General features: G+C 40.4%; 1 protein-coding gene across 1 annotated transcript in view; it reads right to left on the minus strand.

Annotated features, from left to right (window-relative positions):
* The window catches only part of GPR137B (G protein-coupled receptor 137B), a 95520-nt gene that overhangs the window by 31887 nt on the left and 43395 nt on the right, over positions 1-20238 (minus strand). The window contains exon 2 of the mRNA XM_036756229.1: positions 10437-10486. Within this exon, the coding sequence (XP_036612124.1) occupies positions 10437-10486 (50 nt within the window). The remainder of the gene's footprint in view (positions 1-10436; positions 10487-20238) is intronic.

Below are 20238 nucleotides of genomic sequence, written 5' to 3' on the forward strand. Positions count from 1 at the left end.
GAGCATGAGCTACGAGCTAGCTACAGCATGTCTGGTTTGCAATAAACACCATTTCCCATGGCTTGCCAACACTTCCAGTCATCTTGCCTGTAATGCAAATGAGTAACCCTGTGGGAAGAGGGGTAAGACTATTTAGCCCTAAAATCTGGTCAAGTTGGGATTTTCCTCAAAGCAAAGGACAAAAAGCATATCTAAAAAAGACCACGACATTCATAATTGAAGTCAGTGCTCCATTCAGTTAGAGGTTAGTGAAAATAATAATGTATTTTTTCCCATTCAAGTTCATGGATCCTTGAAGGTCAGCAGTCCTCAGATTGAGAACTGTTCTAAAGGAGTTGTCAACTCTAGTTGTGTTCCTCCTTGGCTTAGCCCTACCTTGTCCTTTCCTCTGGCAACAGCCTTCTTGTCCTTCCCCAAGGGTTCCTCCCTACCCAGCCATCCACTGTAGCTGTTTTAGGTGCCAGAATTCCTACTATATCTCTGATTGTATAGAATTGGACCAAAGAGAGCCTGGAGGCCATTAGGAAGCTACAGTAATAATCCGTGTAATAAGTAATGAGAGCTTGGACTAGAAGTAGAAAGGAGAAGGCTGAAGAGTTAAAACTCATAGGATTTGGCAACTTATTGGATATGAGGAGGTGAAGGAGTGGGAGAAATTGAAGATGGCATATGTTTCCAGACTATATGACTGGGATAAGCCATTAACAGAGAAGGGAGGTTAGGAGGAAAAGCTGATTTGGAAGAAAAAAGATTGTTTGATTTTGGACATGCTGAGTTGGAGGTGCTGACAGGACATCCAGGGAGAGAGGTTAAGAAGGCAGTTGAAAACAGGTCTAGAAAATAGGCAGAAGAAACAAAAACAAAGTTTGGAGGAGGACATAAACAGAGTAATTTTGTTACTTCTATGGTGTCTTTAAATATAGACTTTTAAAAGAAGTATATATAAAAAAAGTATATGTAACAGAGGTTTACTTATTCTTATTTTCTAACATAATCTTCCTTTTCATTCTTCTCTATAAGCCAAAATAGTCATGTTTATTTATGATTATTAAGTTCATAATGAAAAAATAAGAAAAATTTAAAAATCCAAGTTTGGAACGCTGAGAGATGTCAGGCTGGAGATCCAGTTCTCCAAGTTACCATTGCAAAGGGGAAAACAAACTGTGGGAGAGGATGAGATTCCCAAGAGAGAGGGAGCAGAGGGAGAAAAGAAGCCGAAGGCAATGGTCTCATACTCAAGTGCGAGGGGCAAGATGAGCTAGTGAAGACAGAGAAGGAGCATCCAGAAAGGTAAAAGGAAGATCAGGGCAGTCTGGTGTCTCAGCAGAGCAAGGGAGGCAAAGGACCAGCAGCATCAGATGCTTCAGGGAAGTCAAGCCAGATAAAGACTGAAAAGAGCCACTAGATTTGGTCACTAGGTACCTTTGAGAAAAGAATTTTAGTGAAGTGGTGGAAATGAGATCTGCACTGTGGTGGGGGGCAAGGCAGCCAGTATAGACAACTTTGGCTATCATAGTTGTGGCTACAGGGTCAAAGGGAAAAATTTTTAAAGAGTTTTACAACTCTGTCCTTTCCCTTTTCCTTTTTTTTATCTTTTTAAAACAATTTTATTCATTTTAAACTTAAATACAAAATGAAAAAAAAGAATATTTCCCTGTACATAGCAGAACACAAGAGGATTCAATATAAAACAATAAATTTCCATTTCATGAAAACCTATGTAATAAATCCTACATGTCGTTTTCTAAGCAACCCAGCTTTTCAGTGCTTCCTTCTAGGTTTTCTTTTGTTCTCTACTGTGCACTTCTTATTTTTTTTCCTCCCTTGCCTTTTTCTAACTCCCCCTCGATCCCCACTCCCAACCCCCATACATGGGAGACTAGAGTACCTTTATAGGAAGAGGGGGGCAAAACCAACAGGGAGAAGACATAGAGAAAGGGAGGCTAATTGGAGTAAGAGCATGGAGATGGAATCCAAGAGACAGGTGGAAATCAGGGAGGTTATCACTTCCACTGAGACAAGAAAAAAGGAAATCTGGCCAAGACAAAGATGTTACAAAGGAGGGAAGAATCTTAGACTGGATGACCTGTATCTTTTTTTAAAGTAGAAGACAGGTTATTTCCTAAGAGTAAAGGGGAAGGAAGTGGAGGTGGGCACTTAAGGAAAGTAGAAAAAGTCTGAACCAGCTGCCATGGAAAAATGTGGAGAGTTGGTAATAGGAGCAGAAAAGGCTTGGTTAACAGTAGTGGCATCCAGATGAGGGAAGATACTATTGAGTTCTCATGTACCCCATCACCTTGATCTCCTGAATTTTCCTAGCAGTGTTTGCTGACTCGGGAGTAGAAGCAGAAAAGGCAGATAACTGGTTTTCCAGGGCTGGGGTTTATTTAGTAAGATAGGAACAATAAAGATCATAGGGGTGAGAGATTCAAGGATTGAAATTGAGTACAGTTTTGAAATGCATTTAGCCATAGTTGGGAGACAAAATGAAGTCACAGCAAGACTGACAGCTCAGGAATAAAAGAAGAGCTGTATCATCTCTGGGAATAGGATCACAATTTCATATTTCACAGCATTGTCAATCAAGGCATAGGGGGAAGAGGCTGGGCCATGCACTCTGTAGACCAGGGCTTGAATTCTATCTTTGTTACCTTGCCAACTGTGTGCTTTGGGGCAAGTCAGGTCTGAGTATGAATTTCTTTAACTGTGAAATGAGAACAGTAACACCTAAGCTGCCTACTTAGAAGGACAATGGTAATAAAAGTGTTTCCAAAATCTTTTTTAAAAACCACATATGTGCATGTAGAATGTATAGTATACAATATATTGTATATATATGCTATATATAGCATATGTGTATATAATATATAATGTACATATGCATATATGCAGATCTATTCCTGTGTGTACATATATGTATGTGTGTATGTACGTGTGTACATCTCTCTCACTCTGGGAATAGCTCTTTCATAACCTGCTTCTTGGTTTTAGTATGTTAAGCTATAACATTCCTACGTATGGCTATAAAGTTAAACATATCTATTTAACAATCCCATAAAGTGACTGAGGATTAGGGTTTCCAGACGTAGACTGTCTACAACAGAGAAGATATTAGCTCCTATTTCAATACAATAAGATGAAAATGGGGAGAAACTGAAAGTTTTTATTTATGTTTGAAAGAGTCCTCTTCACAAGAACAGGGTCGGGGCTGTGTGGCAAAATAAATAAAAGAGATTCTGACTGCAGTCTGAATGAGCCATCGGTATGTGACACGGCGACCAAGAAGACAATGCAATCTGCACTAACAGAGGTATATTGTCTGGAATGAGCTAGCTAGTAATGCCATTGTATGCTGACTGGTCAGACCACAGCTGGAATGCTATGTGCAGTTTGAGGCACCACAATTTAGGAAGGAGCAGCTGGACTATATCCAGAAGAATCCAGCCAGAACAGTGAAGGGCTTCAAGGCTAGGCCATACAAAGATCAACTAAAGCAACTGGAAATGTTTAGGAGAAGAATATAGTGCCTTGGGGGAGAGGGGAGTGGATAGACATGATAGTTACTTTAGTTATGTGGAAGACCATCTAGCATTAATGGGTAGAAGTTGTGGAGGGCCAGATTTCAGGCTTTGTGCAAGGGGAAGATCCCTAATAGAGCTAGAATGGGCTACCTCAGGAGGTAGCTGGCTCCACCTCAGTGGAGGCCTTCAAACAGAAGCTGGATGCCTGACCACTCGTCTGGGGGTATGGTAGGTTCCTATTCATGTAGCTTGGACTCAGTGGCTTCTGGGGTCCCTTCCAACTCCTGAGATTCTGAGATTCCTCTGTACTTGTGACCACAGTCCAATGTCCATATTTTGTTGACAGTTCTTAGGCCACTTATATAAGCCATCCTTCCTTCGCCTCCTTCTTTCAGGCATCCCCCACCACACACACACACACACACACACACACACACACACACACATCCCCTCACTGACGTCATCATTTTACAAAAGTAGAAAACTATGGGCACAGAACAACTCATTAATGGTCAGACTTGGTTGACATGTTGGTTAGTCTTGGTGAAGTACTTTTATTCACTTTCTTTTCTTATTCTTTGCTTTGGGTGCCACCTGGGAAGCAGAGAAGGAAGGGATATATTAAGAAATGAGGGTGATATAAAAACAAAAGATAGCAATAAAAAAAATTGAAATAAGGATATGTAGTTAAAAGGTGTGAGAAGCAATGTGGAATAGTGCATAGAGAGCTGTCCTGAAAGTCAGGAAGATCTAGATTCGTGCCTCTGACACATATTGGTTATGGGCAAGTCACTTTACCTTAGGTGTTCTAGGAAGCTCTCTGACGTTATAAATTTCAGAGAAGTGGAAGTTTCCTCCCCTAGATGATCCTCACATCAACAGGTCTAGTCCCTACTCCTATGGCTAAAGGGTACTTTATTCTTGAGAGAAAAGGGAGCCTCCCATCTTCAGAGTAACACAGTACAAGCACACTCCAGACAGTCAATTATTAACAGCAGTAATTGCCCTTCCTTCTTTGTTTGTGTTGAATCACTCGGATCCAGATCCAACACATTCCCTTGCGTTTATACTGGCCCAGTCTAGGAACTAACTACTTGAAGGAACTCAGTATGGATATGCTAGTATACCTTCAGTTAAGTCATAAAGAGTAAGAGGATGGGGCAGCTAGGTTGAGCAGTGAGTACAGCACCGGCCCTGGAGTCAGGAGGACCTGAGTTCAAATTCGATCTCAGACACTTGACACATGTACTAGCTGTGTGACCTTGGGCAAGTAAGTCACTTAACCCCAATTGCCCTGACCAAAAAAAAAAAAAGAATAAGAAAACATTTACAATTCCTTCACTCACTTGCAAAACTGACTATCTTTGGAGTATTCCTTTTGCTTATGACCAAATGAAATACATTTGTGTGGGAGTAATTTTGTTTTGTTTTGTTCTGAGTGCCAGCAACCCTGGTTCTTACGGAAAAAAAACCAAACCAAACCAAACCAAACCTGATTTTAGTTCTAAGAATGGGAACATGTCAGCTCATCTCTTCGACAATTGTGCTGAGAGAAATGGGGCAGGATGTCACGACTCACCACAGATAGATAAATGACCTTTTTTTTTTTAGAAAGAAAATTGGAGTTTTAAATTACTTATAGAAAAAGAGATCAAAAGCAACTCTCTCAAAGTCACACTTTGCGGCTGAAGTGAGAAGGATGAATTCTAAACAGGCAAGCTACATTTCTCTCTGAATAATATACCTTTCCAAAAGAAAAAGCAAAAGCAGAACCTGGCCTAAGGTATTTTTGATTTTACTGAAAAGGAGACATTTGAAAAATTGTTGAAAACACCTGAAACAAAGTGCTGTTAGGCAATCTCATCCATTGCCTGTAAGCTTGTTGGTTTTTTCCCCCAAACTGAAAAGATTAGAAAGAAAAGATTTGGGAGGAGAAAAGCCTAATTAAACTGGCACAGACTCCAACATTCTGAACAGATGCACTTAATAAAAAAAAGGAATTAAGTGAAAAATGAGGATATGCTGGCTGGCCTGTGCATAAATTGCCTCTTCAGGAACACAGAAATTGCTATAGGGCCAGCTTGGAGAGCTTCAAAAGCTTCTAGACTAATGCATTTGTTCCATTTAAATTGAATGTTGATTGAATTGGATAAGCTACTGTATTTATTTCAAGGCTAACATATCAAAGCATGGCCAGGAGTGAATCATGACAAAACATTCATCCTGGTGCCTAGTTTAAATGAAATGATAGGGGAGCTGAATGGATGAGATTAAGGATATGAATGAACATGAATAACTCCTCAGATGTTCTCATACTTGGCTTCCATGTTACTGGATCATAACAACTCTAGCTTCCCCCACCCCATTCTCCACCCCAACTCTACCTCAATCTCCTGGCTTCTAGAAACTTCCCACCTTGTCTGGGTCGATCCTCTGTTCTAACATCTAGCTCCATCTTGCTTTTCCAAAAACAAGACAGTTGACTGACCTCCCTGTAAATGGGGTTTTAGTTAGTCTAGCACAGTTAACTTAGCCCTTGATATCAAAGAAAAACCTTAATTCCTGTGCGAGTCTTCCTAGTTCTATGACTGGCTTGTTGTTTCATAGTCCATTACTATAGGAGAACCAACTAACCCAGCTATAATCCAATTAATGCCAGATAGCAAATATTTTCCATGAATTAGCCAAGCTATCAGCAATGCCTTTCTTTCATTTTCCTTCTCCACTACCACTCATTCTTTTACTGAATCTGCATTTTGTTCACTCTGACTCCCTAGGTGATGTATCCTCCTGATCAGGTGGCAGGGACTACCTAAATTATTGTGGGCACATGAAAAGGAAGCTAGGCAGCTAGATGGCACAATGGATAGAGTGTCAGGTCTGGAGTCAGGAAGACTCATCTTCCTGAGTTCAAATCTGGCCTCAGACACTTCTGGGCAAGTCACAGCCTCTCCAGCCTCAGTTTCAGTGCCCTCATTTATAAAATGGGGTGAATAATACCACCTCCTTTACAAGATTGTTATGAGGATCAAATGAGATAATCTACATAAAGTATTTTGCAAGTCCTAAAGCATTACATAAATATTAGCTATTATTTATTATTGTTGTGTCATTTCAGTCAGGTCCAACTCTCCATGACCCTGTTTGGGGTTTTCTTGGCAAAGATATTGTAGAGGCTTGCCATTTCCTTTTCTAGCCCATTTTATAGATGAGAAACTGAAGCAAACAGGGTTCAGTGACTTACCCAGGATCACACAGCTAGTAAGTGTCTGAGGCCAGATTTGAACTCAGGTGCTTCTGACTCCCATTCTACCCACTGCACCACCTACCTGCCCCATTACTTATCACTGCATAACAATTTATGAGGCAGAGTGATGTAGCGGTTAGGGAGCCAGTCTTAGAGTTGGGAAAACTTGGATTCAAGAACCGTCTCTCATGTATACTAACCCTATGACCCTGGGCAAGACACTTGACCCCTCAGTTCCCAAAAAGTAGATATTGCAGAGGTAGGTACTTGCCTAGGTAGAAGGAGTCAGCTCATCTGGGAGTTCTCAATGCCAATGAAATCAAAGGTCTAGTCTCCATCCCTGTGGCCCATAATGGTTATGACTTCTCAAAAGCCAAACCCAATGACCTTCTCTTAATCCTCATCTTTCCCATCCTTCTTGGTCTCTGTGTAGTCTCTGGCCTTGTCAATCACACTCTTCTGGACACGCTGCTCACTCTAGGCTTTCTCAACAATGCTCTCATCTGGTTCTCCTCCTACTGTATGACTGCCCCTTCTCTGCTTCTTGCTAGATCTTCATCCAGATCATACCCACTAATCATGAATGTACTCCAAGGCTCTGTCCTCTCCCTTCTAGATTGTCTTACCTGGCAATCTCATTAGTTCCTATGAATTCAACCATCTCTCTGCTGATGATTCCCATTCTATTTGTTTAGTCTTAGTATCTCCTGAGCCCCAGTCCTACATTGCCAACTGACCTATTTACTCCTCTTTTAACCTGACACTCCATCTCCCACCTCCATGTGTTTGCATGCCTGGAATGCTCTCCATCCTCACCTCTGCTTCTTCCTCCAGAAGATTCCTTCAAAACCCAGCTCAAATCCTACCTACTGTTTTTCCAGGTCCCTCCTTCTCTAGTGCTTTCTCTCTTAGATTACCTTCCATTTTCACTGAACAGATCTTGCATGTACATAGTTACTTGCATGTTGTATCTGCCATTAGAATATGAGCTCCTTGGGAGCAGGAGAGCGTTTTTTGTTTGTTTGCTTTTGCCTTTCTTTTTCTCCCCAATGCTTGACACATATAGTAAGCACTTAATAATGCTTGCTGACAGATTAAACTGAACAACAGTAGTGCTTAATGATTGTTCTTATATTACACTTTAACTGGTACCCAAGGAAATTAATGAAATGATAAATTCTCTTTGTATGTACCAGTGTATGCTTGGCTCAAATGTACCCTTCTACTTAAAGTCTTTTGTAATCCCCCTCCTCCCCCAACTACCAGTGCCTCCCATCAAAATACTTGTATGTATTTTGCCCATACTTCAATGTGTACATTTGGTCTCCTTCAATAGAATGTAGGCTCCTTGATGGCGGACACTGTTTTGTTTTTGTCTCTGTACGCATAACACATAGCACAGTTTCTGGCACACAGTAGGTGCATAATAAATGCTTGTTAATTGATTGAAGAGTGACTAAAATGTCTCCTTGATTCACTTTATCCTTTGTTTACTTCCAAAGTGACTAGCACAGTACTATGCACGACACAGATGCTTAACAAATACCTGACAAATCAATGAGTCAATGAATGCCCAATAGGCTAAAATGAAGTGAAGGGTGAAAGAATAATTAATCACAATAGCTCATATTCATATAGCCATTTTAAGGTTTGCAAAGCACTTGACACACATGATCTCATTTTAAAAAATTATATTTCTCTTATTTTTTGGTTTGTTGTGGGGATTTTGGGAAACACACAGCTTCAAGAACTAGAGCAAAGCTATGGAATTGTGGGAAAGAAAGGAAAGACCAGTTTAATGGAGAGTCATGAGGGGCTGGGATGCTCTTCTGGAACCCAGGCACCAGATACACCAAGAGTTAAAGAGGAAAAGAGCATGCGGATGCTACAAGTGGCAAGCCAGAATCTATTCCTGCACATGGTGTCTTCAGTGGGTGGGTTCTATAGCTCTTTTTTTTGGAGGGGGGAAGGCAAGGTAATTGGGGTTAAGTGACTTGCCCAAGGTCACACAGCTAGTAAGTGTCAAGTGTCTGAGGCCGGATTTGAATTCAGGTCCTCCCGACTCCAGGGCCAGTGCTCTATTCACTGTGCAGCTCTTTCCAAAAGCATCTCCCAGACAGGCTTATGGATAATGCTTAACAATCAACGCCTGCCTACTTTAGCTTGAGATTCTCTTGCTCATCTGGTTATGAAAAGACCTGTTTCTCTATTTCTTTGTACCCCTAGGAGTATATAGTTGTTGCAAAAATAATAAATAAATGAACAGATTTTTCCTGGGAGATGGGCACACTGATAATTTTGGTCAAACATTGATGTGGTGGGGATTGTTTCTGGCACCTAATATTAGTATATGATTGATAAGTGGTTAACCAGAAATGCAGACATAAGAGTTAATGTGTGACTGCTTTCTCTATACTCTTTAACCCAGAGATCTCACTGCTAGGCACACACCCCTAAAAGATCAAACATAGGAAGAAAGCCCTTAGCCCTGCCCCGCCCCCCATCAAAGTATTTAGAGCAGATTTTTTTTGTCTGAGCAAGACTAGAAATAAAGCAGAGGTCTATCAGCTGGGGAATGGAAACATTGTGGTATATAATAATAACAAGACTAGTTAGCATTCAAAAAGCATTTTAAGGTTTATAAAATGCCTTAAAAATGTTGTCTCATTTTATCCTAAATAAAAACCTATAATAAGAATAGGTGCCATTATTATCCCCATTTTACAGGTGAGGAAACTGAGGCAGGCAGGGCTTGTATGATTTGCCCAGGGTCACACAGCTAGTAAGGGTCTAAGGCCAGGTTTGAACTTAAGTCTTCCCAACTCCAAGTCAGGAGCTTTATACGTTGTGCTACATAGACGAAAATTATTATGCCGTAAGATCAATCAACAAGCATTTACTAATAAGAACTAATGATGAATATCATAATGATAGAGCAGCAGAGGTACACTTATTTGAACCGATTCAAATAAAGGAAACAGAACCAGAAAACTATAGACATAATCATGTAAAGGGAAATTACAACAAAAAAAAATACAACTGAATGATGTGCAATCATAATGGCCAACCTTGTCCCCGACAAAGAGATGAGAAAATGTGCCTCCTATTCTTCTTTGTAGAGGTGGGGGAACCACAGGGTGGAATATTGTATATACTGTCAGACTCCATTGATATGTGTGTGTGTGTGTGTGTGTGTGTATGTGTGTGTGTAGAGAGGCAGCTCAATGGTAAAGTGGACAGAGTGCTCAACTTGGGATCAAAATAGACCTAAATTCAAATCCTGTCTCAGATGCTTAATATTGGCATGACCTTGAGCCAGTCACTTAACCCCTCTCAGTCTCAAGTTTCTTCATCCGTAAAAAGGAGGATATGAATAGCCCCTACTTTGTAGGGTCAAACAAAATAATATATGTAAAGCACTTTGCAAACCTTAGAGTGTTATATAAATGCCAGCTATTAGTGGTAGTAGTCAGTTTTCTGAACATTTTTCTTCCTTTTTTATTCTTTGTGATACCAATAGTTCACTAGGTAGGGCAGTGGGAGGGACATATTTGGAAGTAAAAATAATGTAAAACAAAAGATGTCAATAAGTTTAAAAATGTTTACTGAAAGAAAAAAAATGACTGATTTTCCCTTGTACTGTTGAGAAGCTTCAGAAAGGTACTTACCGGTATTTAAGTAATTCTGGAGAGTATTTCGATTTTGCTTTGAAAATCACCTGCAGGGACAGAGAAGAATGACATCATGTGAGTGTTCAGTAGGCCCACAGCAGCAGAAACTAATTGCATTGATTGGAATTTCCTATACATTTTTTTTTAATGTAGGTCCTGAGGCACTGAGAAATCCATGGCTTTGTGTGGCCAAAAAGACAATGGCCCAGATTTTGGGAGGTGACTCTGAGTATTTCAGGCTAAACATTTTCATACACAGTAAAAACTGCAAAAGCAAAATGTCGAGTGAAATATAAGTTGCCAACTTCTCTTATTTTAGGATTCCAAATTTACTGTGTGCTTTCGCTAGAGGCAAATTCTACTGTTGACCTGATCTCAAAATTCTCACTGATCTAAACGAGTGTGACAGCGGTCACCAAACCGACGTGGGAACTTCTGGCTGGTGTTATTTCAGCGTGATTTCACTGTCTGTCGGCGCATTCTTCATCCCTCATAGCACATTTTGAAATAACAAAAATCTTCCTGACTTCAGTGCCCTTAAAGCAGATTGGGTTTTTTTTGGGGGGGTGGGTGTTGGGAAATGTAAGCTCTTTCTGGTTTTTAAGCTAAGCTTGCATTTGCATATGGCAAATCTATAATAATAATAATTTTATTAGTTAAATGAATTAATATGGTGCTTTAACATATGCAAAATACTTTACATATATTATTTCATTTGAGCCTCACAACCAGTCCGTTCAGTACTTTTATTACCATATTACGGAGGAAGCCACTGAGGCTGAGAACGGTTGAGAATTGCTCAGGGTAACACAGCTAGAGTTTTTGAAGTAGGCAGAATTTGAACCCAGATCTTATCGACTCCTCCTCTACTGCTCTGTCCATTATGCAGCATGTCTCTCAATAATAATTATATTTAGGAATTTCCCTTTACTTTTTATTTGGGTCCTGAGGCATTGAGAAATGTGCCTTGTAAGGCTTTTGTTGTTGTTCCGTTGTTTCAATCACATTGGATTCTTCCTGACCCCGTTTGGGGTTTTCTTGTCGAAGATACTGAAGTGGTTTGCCATTCCCTTCTTCAGTTAATTTTACAGATGAGGAAACTGAGGCAATCAGGATGAAGCCACTTGCCCAGGGTCACTCAGCCTAGTAAGAGTTTGAGGCCAGATTTGAACTCAGGAAGATGAGACTTCCTCACTCTAGGCTGGGCACTCTATCCACTGCACCACCTAGCCACCCCCTTGTGTGGTTAATCACACGTTATCTCAAATTTTGGGAAAAGGTTCTGAGTATTTCAGGTTAAACATTTTACTCTGATTCTGGTCTTCCAATAGAGGCTTCCATGGGAAGACACGTGTGAGTATGAAGGCTGCTGCCAGCTGTCCTGCTCTCCAGGCTGTAGTTGTTGCTATCCAATGATGCCCCTTCCTCCAGCTTACGGGTGTTTTACCACCAATCTTTAATTCTTCCCCCCCTCCCCTCCCCCGAGTTTAAATAAAGTACAGGGAGAGATCACAGACCAGAAGAGTTGAACCGATGAGAAAACTGAAGCAAACAGGATGAAGTGACTTGTCCAGCTAGGAGGTATGATCCTCCAGGCACCCAGGAATTGGAATTAAGTCCTCAATATACTACTGTTTATGTCTCTTTCAAGGGGCAGCATGTTTTAGTGAATAAAGAGCCAGCTTTGAAGCCAGAAAGACCTGAATTCAAGACCTGCCCCTAATATATACCCTGGAAGTGTCCCTTCATCTCTCAGTGTTCTAAGAAACTCCGTAAGACTATAAATTACAAGGACGGTGCTGTATTGTTAGAGGAAGTTTTCTCACTGGGAGTTCCTTATACCAATAAAATCATAGTCCAGGGGTGGGGAACCTGCAGCCTCAAGGCCACATGCGGCCCTCTAGGTCCTCAAGTGCAACCCTTAGACTGAATCCAAACTTCACAGAACAAATCCCCTTAATAAAAGGAGTTGTTCTGTAAGACTTGGACTCAGTCAAAGGGCTGTACCCAAGGACCTAGAGGGCCACATGTGGCCTTGAGCCTGCACTAGACCCCTGGTCTAGTCCTTATCCTTTTGTCCCTCTAAATATGGATTCTGTCCCTACTATTCTACTAGCACAGCTCTCTCCATGGGTCACTAATGACCACTTAGTTGCCAAATCTAATTTGTTTTTATTTTTCTTATCTTATCTTCCTGGACCTCTCTTTGATACGTAACATCCTGGACCAGCTAGGTGATACAGCTAGATGTAACGCAAGGCCTGCAGTCAGGAAGACCATAGTTCAAATCTGGCCTGACATACTTACTAGCTATGTGACCCTGGGCACGTCATTTAACTTCTGCCTCAGTTTTCACATCTGTAAAACAGGGATAATAATATCCCCTACCTCCCAGGGTTGTTGTGAGGATCAAATGAGATGATAATTGTAAAGTGCTTAGCACAGTACCTGGCACAGAGTAGGCACTATATAAATGTTAGCTATCACCACCAACACCATCATCATCATCACCATTATCGTCACCATCATCATCATCACCCCCTCTTTATAGCCTCTCTTCCTTGACTTTCATGATATTGTATTCTCATGGCTTTCTCCTCTTATGTCTCTAATCCCCCCTTAGCTGCCTCCTTTACTTCCTCTCTGCCCTTAAAGATACCAAAACTCTTTTCTATGCCCTCTCTCTTCACTTTCTCCTTTAGTAAACTAATCTATTCCTAATTATCACCTGCATGTAGATGACTTCTCTATGTCCCACATTCAGTCCCACCTCTCCAAATGTCTGTTAGATATATGAGATCTCACTGCCTGGAGTAAGAAAGACTCTTCTGCCTGAGTTCAAATCTGGTCCCAGACACTTAGTAGCTGTGTGACCCTGGGCAAGTCACTTCAACCTATTTGCCTCAGTTTCCTCATCTGTAAAATGAGCTGGAGAAAGAAATGGCAAACCACTCCAGTCTCTTTGCCCAGAAAATCCCAAATGGGGTCACCAAGAGTCAGACACGGCTGAAACAAGTGAACAACAACAAAATGCACCATGTTCCTCCCCAAACCTGACTCTCCCCATATTTCTCTCCTTCTATTAATGTCATCCTCCCAGTCATCCAGGTCTGAAGCAATAATCCTCATCTCTTCTCAGTCAGACTATTGCAATAACCTCTTAACTGGTCTTCCTGCCTCTGACAGATTTTCTGTAATCCTGCCTGAGCAACCCTCATAATGATGGGCTATTTCACTCTAGTCAAAAACCTTCAGCAACTCATTTACTGCTGAATAAAGTACTAACTCCTGACCCTAGTATTTAAAGCTCTCCTCAATTAACTTCCAGCTTGCCTATGTATTCCCCTTCATATACTTTGTGTTCCAGCCCATCTGGATACCTCCCATTCCTTCTCATCCTTCCCTCTCTCATCTCCGTGGCATTGCTCACTGAGATCTCCAAGATTGGAATGGACTTCTCCTAACTGCCATCTGTTTATATCTCTCCCTTCCTTCCAAGCCCAACTCAAATACTTACTTTATGAGGTCTTTCCTGAAAACCCTTCCCTCCCTATACCCAGAGGAAAATAAACTTCTCTAGTCTAAAATTTCCCATAGCACCTTGCCTTGGACTCTTTTATACTTACTGCATCGTATAGAGTCACAGGATAGACTTAAAATTCCTTTTGAGCAGAAATGATTTCATTTTTATCTTTGTATTCCCACCACCTAGCATAGTGCTTGGGACCAAAGGACTGTAGTTTTGGGTCCAAAAGAAAGCTTAAAAGGCTAATTAACCTAATCCTCTCATTTTACAGATGTCAAGAAACTGATGCCCAGAGGGTTTAAGTGTCTGGCTCAGCATCACATAGATAGCAAATAGAAGAGCCCATTGATGAATCAACCAACAAGTAGTTAATAAATTCATGCTATGTGCCAGGCACTTCACTAGGTTCTGGTAATAAAAAATAAAAAGTGAAATAGTCCCTGCCTTCAAAGACCTCTTATTCTGTAAGGTAGAAACATATACACGTATAAGTGTATACAAAAGAACTACAAGATGATTTCTTTTTTATGGAGGCAATAGCAACTGTGGAGATTTTTTTAGTTTTCTAATTTTTTCTAAATGCATTTTCAATTCACTGATCTTCTCCTTTTCAATTTTGTTAAAAATGTTTTTAGAGATAAGCCTGAAGTCCAGAGTCTCATATCTAGAAAGAATAAATATCAGACCCAAAGTTCTTAAGTGTTTTGCGATAACTAATACCCTTAGGAGGTTTGATCATTATCAGATATTATATAAGGTTAATTTAAAATTACAGCTGATAATGACAGATAAAAGATCTAAACAGATTTAGACTTCTAGCTACTTAACACTCCTCCCCCGCCCCCACCAAAGAATCCTTAAAAGAAACGAAAAAAATCCTATTAATAAGCAACAAAATTGACTTTTAGTGGTGCTGCTAATGAGCCCTGCAAGTATCCTGTAGAAAAGTAAAGTACACAGGAGTAAAGGATTGACTAATTGGCCCCTGAATCAGAGTTAGCTATATGAGCACACACACATGTACTACAGTTTTCCTGGTGCAGTAAAAATCATATTCCATAGGCTAATTTCAAAGCCAGAAGGGACCTTAGATCCCATTTAATCCAACCCCTTCATTTTACAGATGAGGGACGCTAAGGCCTGGAGTGAAATGACTTGCCCAAAGTCACTGAGCTCGAGAGCAAGAAGAGCCTGGTTTCCTGACACCTCCCTCCCCCTCCTCCCATTCCCATTCCTTCCCCTCTTCTCCTCACCAAGTCCACCGTACTATGCTTAGAAGAAACCCACGTCTGAGGCCCCAGATCCCACTGACCATAAGATGAGCATGAGCTTTACACTGGTCTGAAAGTACAAAAGGGCTTTGTCTGCTGGGGATGTGGGCCATATGTCAGAGTTCAGTGAGAGGGAAGGGGTCATTGCCATACGCCTGTCAGCTTGTTAGGGAATGCTTCACTGAGAAAGTGGAATTTTAATAACTCTTCAGACAAAGGAAGAATGGGCACCAAGGACATAAGGAGGGGGGAGGAAATTCTAGAGAAAGGAAAATTCCAGGCATGACAGAAGATGAGTATTTTTATCATGTCATCCTTAATGGGGGAAACTAGGGCACAGTCATTCCTTGTCCAGTGTCATGCACTGATTCAGGGGAGTACCCATGACAGGGTCCTAGGGGCTCCACAAATGTTTGCTGAGGAAATGAGGGCCCAGAAAGGCTAAAGGACTTGCCCAGAGTATCAGCAAGTATCTGATGTGAGATTTGAACACAGGTCTTCCTGACTTGGGTAGGTAGGTGGCACAGCGGATAAAGTACCCAGCCTAGAGTCAGGAAGACCTGAGTTCAAATCCAGCCTCAGCCACTAAGTAGCTGTGTAACCTTGGGCAAGTCATTTAATCCTGTTTGCTTCAGTTTCCTCATCTGTAAAATGAACTGGAGAAGAAAATGACAAACCATTCCAGTATCCTTGCCGAGAAACCCCCATTGGGGTCATGAAGAGTCAGACACAACCGAACAACAGCAACAACATGTTGCATCAACTCTGTACATACCATTTATTCCCCTTCCCCCCCCCCCTTCTTAGACACAGAATATAAGTTCCTTCAGGGCAGGGGCTATTTTTATTTTTGTCTTTACATTCCAAAGCACCTAATAAAGTACCTAGCACATAGCAGGCACCTAGTAGGTGCTTGCTGAACTGAATTGGATTGAGTGTCTACTATGTGCCCAGCATTATGCTAGGTATATGAGAACACTAAAAGAAATCTATAGGGCAATAGTACCCATTATTAAAGGGCTTATGATCTTGCTGAAGAGACAAGCTTGGTATTTATGAAGCCACAAAGGCAAAAAAAAAAACCCACAAAGGGGAAAAGTCAGCACCCTGAATGACAGAGAAAATACAAGCAGAGAAATTAGCATAAAGACCAATAGATAAGGCTCTTAATTTCCTGAACCAAAGCAATATTGCTATATACTTTATATACACCACTGGATCAAGAGAGCCTCTACATCTGAGCAGTGGGGGGGGGGTCCTGAACATAACTGTTACTCAGACTTTCCACCAGGGAATCACAAGGTCCCTCTCATAAGGAAGCCCCCAAAGCAAAATATCAACCCAGAGTATATATACACTTTTGGCTAATAGGCTCAGAGCCAGAAGGCATCACAACCCTCATGACTCAGTGCCTAATTAGGTTTAGTAGTAAAAGGTTTGAAAGTCTTCTTGCAGGCAAGCCTCCCCCAAGCAAGCTCCTCCATAGGCAAGTCCCTCCCCCAGTGGGCTCCACAGTGAGGCCTATTAATGGGCGGGGAAGATCTTATTATCCCATTAACATTACAGGTACCTTATAGCTGAAAAAACCTATTTGCCACCCGTGTGACGATGGTCAAGTCAACTAACCTCTCTGAGGCTCAGTTTCCTTATCTATAAAAAGGGAATTATGATACCTATAGTACTTATCTCACAGGCATTTCTGAAGATGAAATGGGTCATACATGTAGAATCCATTTAAAACTTAATATTATTCTTTTTTGTCACACAAGTGCAATGCTGGGAATATTCAAATTCCAAAACACATGGTACAGGCTACTAAGTAGATTAATAAATATTTCATATGTCTATGATTTCATGAATGTTGGTACTCTCTCTATCACATGTTATAACCCTCTGCACATTAGTTTTTGTAAGTCTTCATGGTTAAAAACAAACAAAGTCTATTACTTAGTCAATGCCATCATTTTGGCAATGAACCTCTCTGAATTTAGCCAGGTGAGTCCTGGGACAAAAGACACATAATCAGCATGCCTGCACCTTCCTGCTTGGTTGGACCTGTCTAGGCCTGTTCTGTGCTCTATAGCCTTCAGGAACTCAGGCCACCTCCAGGACACCAAGTACTGAGGAGAGTGGGACTTTAGCAGAATGAATAAATTAAATTAGCTCAGCTGGTTAGAACACGATGTTAAAGAAATCCCCAGGTTCATAAGGTTCAGGCCAACTCACTCTGTTCTTTGGTCGTAGATTACAATCCTAACTTAGCCATCTATCTTGCAAATGCTCTTGGTCTTATGGGAGGCACTGAGTCACCAGTGCAAATCCCATAGGAAAAAAAAATACCTCAAATCCCACACTCTACTAACAATAGTATGTCAGTGGGGTGTGTCTTCTTGGGATATAAAAGACACCATTATTATATGATCTGTAAAAAGCTCATTGCAAACGGAAATTTCAAATTTAAAATCTTCCCATAAAAATAAAATAGAAAAACTTAAAAATGTTATTTTATGACAAAATGCACTCTCATCCCCCTTCAATGAAGAGATGGGGAAAGGGGGGCTATGGATATTTAATGTTGCGAATGCTGTCAGACATTGTTGATGTGTTGGTTAGTTCTGCTGGTCTGCTTTTTATCCCATCTTTCTTTTAAAATCTTTGATCCTACAATCCCTAATGCCTATTGGAACTAAAGCTGTGATGATGATGAAAGGTCATGGATATTTGGGTAAGAAAAATGCTTCAGGTTTTGCTGAGTAAGGAACAACATAGGAGAGGATATATTTAGAAATAAATAGAATGTTTAAAAATGTATCAAGAAAAAAAATCATTAAATTAAAAAAATAAAATTTTGTAACTCAAAGGCAGCTAGGTGGCACAGTAACTAGAGTGCAGGTCCTAGAGTCAGGAAGACCTAAATTCAGATATAACCTCAGATACTTACTAGCTATGTGACCCTGGGCAAGTCACTTAACCCTGTTTGCCTCAGTTTCCTCATCTGTAAAGTGAACTGCAGAAGGAAATGGCAAACCACTACAGTATCTTTGCCAAGAAAACCCCAAACATAGTCATGAAGAGTCAGACATGACTGAAATGACTCGATCAACAACAAAAATTCAGGAACAGATCTGTATCTTAATTCTTACAATCTTTTTGCAAAATTATTTTTAATTTTGTTTTTAATTAAATTTTAAAATCTTATTGAGTCTTCATTTTTTTTTCTCATTCCCATCTCTCCCCTACCATTGGAAAAGAAGAAAAACAAAACTCTCCTACAATCCCTTTTCAAGAGCTGCTTCTGCTCTCACTGTTGCATCCTAACATATTCAACAGCTGATGGGCTGGATTAGGATCAGGGCCCCTTCAAAGTCCAAACTGGACACTGCAATAACTCATCCTGGGAAGCTGAAGAAGATTCTTATCTCTAGCCAACAAATATTTAGTACTGAAAAACAGCTACTAGGGACCGTTTCTATGAGCTGCAACCCTTGACATGGAAGAAAATGTCTTAAGAGAAGCTGGATATACATAGATCAAGTTAGATGTTGAGAATTATGTGCAACATCCAAATTTATTCTGTAATTTCATTGCAAAGGATCTATGTTCCCACCACCCTGTGAAATGGCCTGATACAGTAAAGGGCTAGAAGTTAACATCATAACCCAACCAAGCCCCAGCTGATTCCATCACAAGGCCAATCCCTTTTCTGGGAAAAGATGAAGTCTCCAGATAAGGTGGTAGCCTAGTATTAAATTTGCTTGATCTCAGCTACAGAGTGGAGAAATGAGATAAAAGTTTCAGAATAAAAGGAATAACTGTTCTTTTCTTAAAAAAAAAAAGCCTTCCTCATGCAGATCATTATTCACTTCTCATAGTTATCATTTTTCACTAGTATTTCATCCACTCAACTACCTACTCAAAATGTCTTAGAAATTCTGCTTTTGTCTAGCAAGTCTATTTAAAATTCCTGAACTTTCCAATCACAGTATCAACAAAATCAAATCCCTTTATTTCTGTGCCATTTTGGTCTTTGAAAACAAAAGGGCCTCAAAGTTTGGGAGTGAATTTAAAAAAAAAAATAATGTTCTTTTCACTTGGAGAGAAGGTTCCCAGTGACCTCATTAAAGATTGATTAGTTCACAGAACTGCATTTGAGTCTCTTGGGACTAATTTCTCCTCTCTGGGCCTGCCAGGCAATCTCTTATCAGCCTCCCAGATCTCTCTTGAATAGTTTGCCCCTCATTGACATCAGCAAGAATGCCAAAACTGAGGAAAGAGAGGAGCCCTACCTCTGAGAGAAAGAGAGAGTTAGACAAAGAGAATTACTTTTTAATATTTCGTACTATTCTGACAGCTATTTTCAGCATTTAGTTTGAATTTCTTTTTCAATCAATGTAAAGTTACACACACACACACACACACACACACACACACACACACACACACGAAAAACAGAACAACAATATTGAAGAAGGTAACACAGTCTTTATAAGTGACTAAAGGTCAAATGACGCCAGATACAAATACAAGCAACCTCCAGCTTCTAAACCAGTTGTTTTCCAAAAGTTAGTTTGTATGAAGGTTGTTTGGAACTCTGAATGACTTACTCATAGAAATAGTGTTCTAAAGGGGTAGTTATGGTTCCCAGACTGGTGCAAAAAAACGTATTTAACTTGTAATGTAACTAAACCAGAGTACTCATAATGCTAGGGACTAAGCCCTGCTGTGGTAAGCATCCTACCCAGACCGCTCAAAAATCACCTCCTTCCCTCACTCTATATTAAAAACCCCTATTTCCTCAATGCAGATCATTTCAGTTGGGTACTAGAAAGAAATCTGATTAAGACAAACATAATACCAAGAACTGCTCAATCAATCAGCAAGTATTTATATTTATTAAGACCTACTGTGTGCCAGATGCTAGGGATACAGAAAAGTAGTCCCTACTCCCAAGGAGACTACATTTTATAAGGGGAGACAACATATACATTCAAAATAACTATAA

The sequence above is a fragment of the Trichosurus vulpecula genome, chromosome 4, assembly GCF_011100635.1.
Source record: "Trichosurus vulpecula isolate mTriVul1 chromosome 4, mTriVul1.pri, whole genome shotgun sequence".
Taxonomy (NCBI): domain Eukaryota; kingdom Metazoa; phylum Chordata; class Mammalia; order Diprotodontia; family Phalangeridae; genus Trichosurus; species Trichosurus vulpecula.